The sequence below is a fragment of the Dioscorea cayenensis genome, chromosome 10 (genome assembly GCF_009730915.1).
Source record: "Dioscorea cayenensis subsp. rotundata cultivar TDr96_F1 chromosome 10, TDr96_F1_v2_PseudoChromosome.rev07_lg8_w22 25.fasta, whole genome shotgun sequence".
NCBI classification, from domain to species: Eukaryota; Viridiplantae; Streptophyta; class Magnoliopsida; order Dioscoreales; family Dioscoreaceae; genus Dioscorea; species Dioscorea cayenensis.
In genome coordinates, this window is record NC_052480.1 from 2,948,584 (window position 1) to 2,958,645 (window position 10,062).

General features: G+C 36.0%; 1 protein-coding gene across 1 annotated transcript; it reads left to right on the plus strand.

Annotated features, from left to right (window-relative positions):
• Window positions 1–510: 510 nt before the first annotated feature.
• LOC120270146 (urease-like) lies at window positions 511–9,298 on the plus strand. The gene is given in 20 exon segments (XM_039277169.1): window positions 511–1,206; window positions 1,445–1,518; window positions 2,197–2,242; window positions 2,449–2,554; window positions 3,022–3,167; window positions 3,594–3,704; window positions 4,546–4,709; window positions 4,935–5,058; window positions 5,060–5,338; window positions 5,434–5,542; window positions 5,761–5,900; window positions 6,332–6,469; window positions 6,547–6,638; window positions 6,884–7,013; window positions 7,088–7,246; window positions 7,541–7,617; window positions 7,619–7,712; window positions 7,914–8,048; window positions 8,221–8,292; window positions 8,451–9,298. Coding segments are annotated over 20 exon segments (2,544 nt in total). The 5' UTR covers window positions 511–1,080; the 3' UTR covers window positions 8,673–9,298.
• Window positions 9,299–10,062: the final 764 nt, after the last annotated feature.

The following is a 10,062-nucleotide window of genomic DNA, read 5'->3' on the forward strand; positions in this document are numbered from 1 at the left end:
TTATACTTTATTTGGATTGAAGGCAAAGGTAAATGGAGGTTATCAAGCTAAGGTTTTTTTGATGTGAAAAGAATTATTGAAAAAAATACTAAAAATGCCCTTGACGCTATAAATTGTATTTTATACCTACAATATTATTTTTATTAATTAAATATTTTTATTTAAAAATTACTATTTATTTTATTTTTCACAAACATCAAATCTAATTTGTTATATGGGGGCATGCATGTAATTACTTAATTTCAAGAGGGGTATTTTCATCATAGAAAAAGTTCAACCCTCCAAAATCCCCCAATTCGGAGGGTTGAAAAGGGGATTAAAATTTTAATATGGGGCATGCATATAATTAACTAATTTTAAAAAGAATATTTTGGTCATGAAAAAAGTTCAACCCTCCAAAACCCTCTAATTTGAAGAGTTGAAAAATGGGGTTAAATAGAGGTTTTTCAACCATCCATTTAACCTTCAACTACTCTATCTTCCATATAACCTTGGATACAAGCAAAGGTTGGTCAATAACCTTCCCTTACAAACCTTCATTTACCCCCTCCCAATCAAGCCCTAGGACTCGCCAACCTCTGCGCCGCTCTCCAGTCTTCTTCTCCGACACCTGCCGGGGCTCCCCGCGCAGTCACCACCCGTGAGCTCATCACTCCTTACATTTCTCCGTTAATGGTGGAAGCCCTCGCTGTTTGCATACTTTCTTTAAATTCACGCATTTTCACAAACACATTTGAGTGAATGATCGGCTTCATATCAAGAACCATCGCTCCCTCTTTCCTTGCTGGATATCTTGTTTCTTGAAACTTTGGTTGCATCGAGTGGAAACCCTTCCAATCCACGCATTTTTCACAAACAAATTGATCTGCTTCACAGTAAGAATCACATTTTTGTTGGATATTATGTTTCTTGAATCTTGGTCGTGGTTGCATTGAGTGGAAACCCTCTTTGTATTCACGAATTTTCGCAAGATCAGCTTCATAGCAAGAACTACCGCTTGCACTTTCCTTCTTGGATGTTTGTTTTTTGGATCTTGATTGTTTGATTCCAGTCAGGCATTTCAACGAGCAAGTTGGAAGCATGAGGTTGGCACCGAGAGAGGTTGAGAAGTTGGCCCTGCACCAGGCTGGGTTTCTTGCACAGAAGCGCTTGGCTCGCGGCCTCCGCCTCAATTACACCGAGGCTGTCGCTCTTATAGCAACTCAGGTAATCTCAAGTTCTTTTCGTCCTTCAATTCCTGTTGTTATTTTTATTTTTATTTTTATAGAAATTAAGCTTAATGTTATTTGAGAATGTAATAATGGTGGGTCAATGTGAGTTCAGAAACTTTTTGTTTACTGATATTTTTAATGTGTGCTGGACTATGACATTGTTCAATTTTGAGAGATCACTTTAATGTTTGACTTGGAGAATGTTGTTCCTTTACTCATCCATTAATTTGTAGATTCTGGAGTTTGTTCGTGATGGCGACAAGTCTGTTGCAGAGTTAATGGACATCGGGAAATGGCTTCTTGGGAGGTGAGTTAATTTGATTGAGTTATCCTAAATATCACTTTGATTCACAATGTAGCTATCATTTATTGATATGAAATGCCGGCATTTGCAAAGTGAATAGCAGTAACATTAGATGGTGTATTTATTTTGTATGTTGGTGTCTTGGATATCAATCATTTGTTTAGGTTCTTTTATGTGTTGCTCGCCTACAACTTCCTCAATTGTTCACTTGGCTGACTTCAGCTTGTGAAGTTTTTGCTTGGATTCATGCAGCAGTCATGTAAACCAGTTTGAGCCTTAGAGAAACTTGCAGTGTCATGACCAAAAATTTTTTTGAGCACCACATTGCAATTTCTGATGCTGTCTTTTTGAAGGAACATGTTACTTGAAATTTAGTAGCGATTGATTATGTTATTATTTTATTCTTTTCTGGTTTTGTCATAGAAATGACAGTGATATTGGTTATTGTAGCTTCAATGTTTCTGGTTTCTTCTGATTAGTTAGAAAAGGTAAGTCAAGTGCCTTGGGTTCTCAGTGGAAACATTTGTGAAACCTTATATTGATGGAGGTCCAACAAATTAAGATATGTTTACAATTATTAATTACTGTTCTTATGGTTGCATTGTTTACTTTGCTTGCTATTGCTTATAGAAACTGGTGTAGAGTTTGTTAACAGGAGCTCATTCTAGTTACTTTTTGTAGGCGACAAGTTCTTCCAGCTGTTCCACATCTTCTAGATTGCGTTCAGGTACTCATCTTCTGAACACCCTATATTCCACACTTGCTTGTAGTCTTATTGACACTTTTAGGAGGAATTAAGTTTGATACTTGAAGAATGATTCATGTGTCTCATCTTTCCTTCTTGTTTTGTTCAAAATAATTTTTCATATTACCGTGTAAGTTTTACAATTTGTTCACAAAATATTATCTAACTTACAATACATTTTGCATTAGGTTGAGGGCACGTTCTTGGATGGAACGAAGCTGATCACCATACCTGATCCTATTGCATGTGATAATGGCAATCTGGAGCTGGCATTACATGGCTCATTTTTTCCTGGTGCAGAAGATAACTTAATCAACCTTAGAATTTAGTCATTTGCTTGAAATATCTTCCTTGGTATAATCGTGAATTTTCCCCCTTAGCTTTATCTATGCCGTAGATTTTCAACTACATCTTATATGATTTTGTGGGGTTTCTTTAATGTTCTTTTACGAGTTTCAGATAGCATTATATTCACAATATACTAAGTTGGTGAATTTCCTGTTTGTCAAACAATTTTCTATGCCCAATAGACATTATGGCCATACATCGTAAAAATTATAAAATGCTTGACTGGAGTTTGCATACAAGGAAACTGTCAATTTATGTTTGACATACTGTAGAACTAGTCACAATCTGGAAGAAGCTGCAATTTATGTCTTGATTCATTTCATTGCTTACATCAACTTTACCTTGTTAAAGTAGTGCATGAGAGTATCTTTTTGTGAATGATATTGAGGTGGAAATTGATCAATCCTTTGCAGTTCCTTCACTTGATAAATTTGTGGTGGATGGTGCTGATTGTGTTCCTGGTAAATTCATATGTCGATGTGATGAGAAGATCATCCTGAATGTGGGACGTAAGATTGTTAGATTGAAAGTTGTAAACAAGGCAGACAGGCCTATTCAGGTGATTTTTTTTTTTGTTTTATCTCCTTTCATAGATCATCAGTAGAAATTCAGTGAAACATATGAGTGCGAAAATCGCATATTTGTTTTATTTCAATCCACATCTAACAAGACCGTATGCTGAATTGGCATATTCACTCAATTCAAACTTTGTCTGTTCGTCATTCTCTTCATACTCATCCTTGTTGAGTCTTAGTAAGTGTCAAAAGATGTTTATTGATACTGAGTTATTTTGATCAGAATAAAACACTATTCTGATTTTCTTGGAGGTCATAGTCTTTTTCCAAATTACAAGTGTTTGTTTTTATCTGGAATACTCAAGACTGGTTTGGCCTGGAGTTTGAAATAGTTTTCTTTGCATTTTTTCCAACTAAAATTTGACAAATTCCAATTGAGGTTAGTTTCTAACACCAAATTTCACTTTCAGATAGGAAGCCATTATCACTTTATTGAGGTGAACCCCTACCTGGTTTTTGATAGAAGAAAAGCTTATGGTATGCGGTTAAATATATGTGCAGGGACTACTACTCGTTTTGAGGTAATGGGCATTTTGAATTGCTTCATAAATAAATTTATCTATTATAACAGAGTGTATTAATTGGTATTTTGTCTGGCATGCATTATATTTGCTTTTGTTCCATGGTCTACTTGCATTTTATGCAATAACATGCCTCTTGGTGACGACAACAATGTAAAATTTTAGCATTTGAACTATTTAAATTTACACATCCATATCCTGCGGTCCATATAGCTTTGTTCCTGTCCATTTTTTTGATTATTGTAATAAGTTGGCAGGTGTGAGAGAGCATGTATTACAATGGTTAGCGAACCCTGAAACATGCACAGCAGCTTTATGATGGTGATCAACTCACTATCTGAGTGTTGGTAAATGCAAAGCTGTATAATTCTGGTTTTTTTTAAAATAGCATCTCAAATAATGTTTTCACACAATTAAATTTGAAGTGTTTGACTCAATAGTTCCTCACAATTCAAGTTTCTGCTTTAACAGCTTTATATCTTGGTTTCTATGTATAGCCAAGATGCTGATATCATGGTATTTCATTGGCCGGCACCACTTACTCTAGCCGTAGTGGCTAGAATGTAGGTGTATAGTTCCATTTTTGCACCAGGCTTTGTTTGCTGCCTTTATGTTTAATAAAATTGTGCACTATATTATATATTATGTAAATTGTTTTCTTAATTTAATCCAATCCAAATTCTATTCTGCATACAGCAGTTTTTGTATAGTTTTGTTCAGTTATAATTTTCATCATATTCTTAGCATGCATGCCTTCTTTATTATTAGATGCTTTGCCACTAATACTTTTCTGTTTGGAATCATGTTACACAATGCCTTTCACTAAAGTACCATTTTTTAGCCAGGGGATGCCAAATATGTGACCGTCGTCAGCATTGGAGGGGATAAAATTATTAGAGGTGGAAATGGTATTGTGGATGGCCCTGTTGATTATTCCAAGCTTGATGAAGTGATGGAATATGTCAAAGTTAAAGGGTTTGGGAATGAAGAAGAACCAGATGCAAGGTGTAGATACCCTAGACACTCAGTTTTCAGTTACTTCAGTCAATTGTTCTTTTTCTAGTCTCATTTATATATTTTCGGAACTTATTTAGGATCAGTTTGATGGCTATGACCTATCATACCTTCTCAGAAGTTAACTGCTAGTTGGATGGTTTTATTGTTCCAATGCTTTTTAATTGAGAGCTAGGTGATTTATTCATAAAAACTCAATTGATTTTTTTGCTGCAGTGAAGGTGTTATTGAGAATTCATTCCACATGATGGCAGCCATTATCCTCTTTGAAATTATAGAAGTTTCACACGAAGACTATGCAAATAAGTATGGGCCCACTAGTGGGGATAAGATAAAGCTTCGGCGACACTGAATTATATGCAGAAATTGAAAGGGATTTTGCAGTGTATGGTGATGAATGTGTATTTGGAGCTGGAAAAGTTGTGCGTGATGGAATGGGACAGGCAGCAGGCTATCCAACCTCGGCATGCTTAGATACTGTTATCACCAATGCCGTAATTATTGACTATACAGGAATATACAAGGCTGATATTGGGATCAAAGACGGATATATTATTGCTATTGGAAAGGCTGGAAACCCTGATATCATGGATGGCGTTTCAGGAGATATGATTGTTGGGGTGACCACTTTTCCACATATGCAGCATTGGCTCTAGATTTTAGTGAATATGGTAATTTCTGCAAAAATTATGGGATACTAAATATCTAAATGCAGGTTAGCACTGAAGTTATTGCAGGCGAAGGCATGATTGTAACTGCTGGAGGCATAGATTGTCATGTGCACTTCATATGTCCTCAGTTGGCACAAGAGGCTATAGCAAGTGGTATGGTCTTTACTCTTACTTGCTTGGCATGATACAACGGTTACCAGCACCTAAAATATTGTTTCATGTAAAGTTCTCATTCTAATATTTGTTTGATGATTATAAAAATATAACTTCACAATCATATAAATTAATTGGACCTCTCAGCCATGTGCTGAAACTTCCTGTTTTATTTTGCAACATTATGTCTCTGAAGACCCAAATAACCCTGATATCAGGTATCACTACACTTGTGGGAGGTGGGACAGGACCTGCGGATGGAACTCGTGCCACTACTTGCACAACATCCCCATGTCATATGCAGTTAATGCTGCAGTCAACTGATGACCTGCCAGTCAATATCGGATTCACTGGCAAGGTATAGTTATATATTCTTTTTCTCTGTATAAAGTAGTGAGATGCAGTCTCATAAATGAAGGTCAAGTTTCTCTAAGAATGAATAAACCTCTATGTTTATTGAAACGTAGAGCACCCACTGCTGTATCTGAAAAACTTCTAGATGTCACCTCAGCAGAGTTCACAGGACATTGTCGTCTTTCATTGTGCAACTTTTCATTGTCTTTCCACTACGTACTGCTCTGTTTGGTTGGTTAGTTATGCCTTCTTTTTGGAGAAAACTGGTGCATTATCTTTTGCTGGCTCAATTATGTACACTGAATTTTGTCTCAATGCATCCAAACCTTCCTCAGTGTTTGGGTGCTTTATCATCAAACTTTATTACAATTTTATGTTTGAAGCAATGTTTGTTTTCATTCCCTTAGTAATCAATCTTTATGATGTATTAACCAGGGAAATAGTGCCAAACCAGAAGGATTAACTGAAATTGTCAAGGCAGGTGCTATGGGTTTAAAGCTTCAAGAGGACTGGGGAAGCACTCCTGCTGCTATAAATAATTGTTTGACAGTTGCTGAGATATTTGACATTCAAGTAAGCAAGTTATTTACGTCTGTAGTTGAAGAGTGCAATGGGATATTGTGTCTTACATGTTTCATTATTTTGGTTAGGTTAACATCCATACAGACACTTTGAATGAATCTGGCTGCGTGGAACACACCATTGATGCCTTTAAGGAAAGAACAATTCACACTTGTCACAGGTAGTGTGTTTTGTAAATTCAAGAACAATAAGTATTCACACTTGCCATAGAACTTAATTTTGTATACTTATTGTTACAACAATTCCATTCTTCTGAGGTTCAATATATTTTTTTTTTTTGGTAATGCTTATTGTTCCTTTATCTTGTGAATAAAATGTCCTGCCAGTAATTGACATTTCTTTTTCAAGATTATCATCAACAAAATTATCTGTTGACAAAATCTTCTTTTTAATGGCGTCAAACAGTGAAGGTGCTGGTGGTGGTCATGCTCCGGATATTATCAAAGTTTGTGGTGTGAAAAATGCATTGCCTTCATCAACAAATCCAACCCGACCTTTTACTTCAAATACTGTGGATGAGCACCTTGGCATGCTGGTAAAAGAATACACATATTTCATAACTATTGATTTTCACTCTATATTCTCTAAAATACTGTTTAACTTGTGCAGATGGTATCCCGCCACCTTGATAAAAACATCAAGGAAGATGTGGCCTTTGCAGAGTCTCATATACGCGCTGAAACAATTGCGGCAGAAGACATCTTGCATGATATGGGTGCCATTAGTATTATAACTTCTGGTTCACAGGGTATGGGCCGTGTTGGAGAGGTATTTTAAAATAATTTTACTGTCACCTTAACACATAAGATTGGTGTTACTAATTTACTATTGCTTACTAACATAGTTTATTCATATTTTTGCTTGTTGTAGACAGGATTTTTCACAAAATACAGACATTATTTTCCATTGACAAATTTTTTTGCATTTTCCTGTTTATCATCATAGTCATCACATTTTTATGTGTTAGGTCTATCAGCAAATTGATGTTATGAGCTAAAGAATTGAGGACTGATTTTCATGTCACCTGTTCTTTTATGGTTAATTGCATATTAATTATCTCAGGTAATCACTCGAACATGGCAAACAGCTGACAAGATGAAGGTGCAGAGAGGAAGATCAATTGAACCAAATGGGTGTGAAAAACGACAACTTCGAATCAAAGCGCTATATAGCAAAATATACCATAAATCCAGCTATAGCTAATGGATTTTCTAATTATGTGGGTTCTGTTGAGGTATCATATTTTTCCCTGACCATGTAATTAGGAGCTTATATGCTTCCTATTCAATCAATTTTTTTTTTAACACCTTTCAAAGTTTCTACATCTTAATTGTGAGCTCCAGATAACTAAATCCCTTTTCTATATTTCATGCTGATGTGTGTTACTGTCTTAATCTAGGTGGAGTTTGGATCTAATAAGTTTTGATTGGAACAGATTGGGAAAATTGCTGATCTTGTCATGTGGAAACCTTCTTTCTTTGGTGCCAAACCAGAAATGGTGATCAAAGGTGGTGTGATTGCATGGGCCAACATGGGTGATCCAAATGCTAGTATTCCTACACCTGAACCGGTATCATATTCTTCAACTACTATACAAGACTTCTAAATTGCATTCACATGTTTTTTTCTCACTAGCTGGCCATGCATTTTCCTTGTGGATCTACTATCAATCAAAGCAATTCTTGCACATGATTTTTGCATAGATCCTCATTTTTGAACATTTTGACCTATTGAGCACACAGGTAATGATGAGGCCGATGTTTGGTGCATTTGGAAAGGCTGCAAGCGTTAACTCTATTGCTTTTGTGAGCAAGGCAAGTGAAATCAGCATTTGTTTTGTTCGTTTATTTACAGTTGAATTCTGTCAAGTGATTAATTTACGGTCTGATAATCAGTTTGCTCGAAGGCTATGAACACATTCGAAAAGATCTCTAGTTTATCTGCCATGTGCTGAAATTCCTTTTTTGTGCAGCTTGCGAAAGAAGCCGATGTAGGAACCAAGTATGGTCTCAAAAAGCGGGTGGAAGCTGTCGGTAATGTTCGCAGGCTTACAAAGCTCGACATGAAGCTCAATGACGCTCTCCCGAAGATCAGTGTCGATCCCGAATCCTACACGGTGACAGCTGATGGAGAGATTCTCAAATGTGATCCAGCCTCATCAGTCCCCTTGTGCAGAAACTACTTCCTCTTTTGATATGCTGTTGGGTTTGATCCTCTTCACTTTGAAAGGTAATTATAAATAAGAACAATGGCGCAGCCTGTTATGGCGGGAGAGAGCTTGGCGCCAGTGATGGAGATTTTAAATAGTGAGCACTTGAGAAGGAGGCTGCCAGCCACATCAGCAGGGAGTTATTTGAATCCTGATTGGAGGAATGAGGCTAGGGAGACAACGATTGGTGGACGTGGACAGAGGGTGAAGAAGAGAAGCTCGCGCCTTGACGGGTTTGTTACAAAGAGCTGACGTGGACCAATGAAATAAGAGATTATGAAGAATGGTGAATGGATCTGTTAATCCAGCTGGGAAAGAGAACATTAAAGAGGGAAAGAAAGAGGGGAAGGGGTATGTGTAGTCTGTGAGTGGTTGGGCCTGGTTCTGAATGGAATGAAGCTCTGAAGGATTTCCGACCATCTTCCGGCGAACTTCCGATGAGTGGATCTTCTTTCAGTACAGGATTTGGGAAGTAATTTTCCCTAGTTATCTTCTTATTGTTTTTTTAGCATTTGTCCCTGAAACTCTTGCTGTTGATTGTTAATGAGTCTGTGGAACTCTTGATGAATGATGATTGAGTAGAGATTTGAGTTCATAGTGCTATTTCTCTTTGATTTAGAGAAAACTGGTAATTGATTGCTTGATTTTAATAGAATTTTCAGTGAGATCTGAGTTTAAAGGTTGGGATCTTAGTTCTTGTTCTTAATTGCTCAAAGATCCATAACACAGCCTCAGCCTCAATATTTTAGTTGATATATCACTTGTTTAAGATGAGATTCTCAGGCCATTGGTTTGATGAGAAACGCAAAAGTGGCAGAGACATGGTGTGTATTTAAGTAAGGCATGCTGCATGCCCTTTTTATTGTCATTTTTAGAAAAATGATCTTCATATTTAATAATTGTAGTGTGTTTATTCTTTATTATCACGTGATGTTATTATTAAAAAAAAAGTGAAGATAATAAAAAAATATTTTTTGAAAAAATTAACAAAGTAATTGAAGACAGAGATAGTCATTCGCTGTCAAGCATCTGAAACTTGAGATTCATGTAGCATTCTTGGGAAAAAAAAAAGTTTTTGATTATGATTTTAAACCTTCTGAAGTTTGATATATATATATATATATACTTTTTAATTTCACTTATTTTAAGTGAGGCTAAAATTTATTATTTTTAATCCATTCAACTCCCAGTCATTTCTTTCCCTTTCCATTCTGCGGGGTAAAGATGTAAATATAAAATTATTTATTTTAAAATTTTTGTATACACTATTATTGTTATTATCATTATTAAGCAGCCTTTGTAATTAAAGTTTGGTAGATTAGTAATCATCATTTCGATTTATTGCTATCAGATTTTCTTTTAAATTATTAAATAC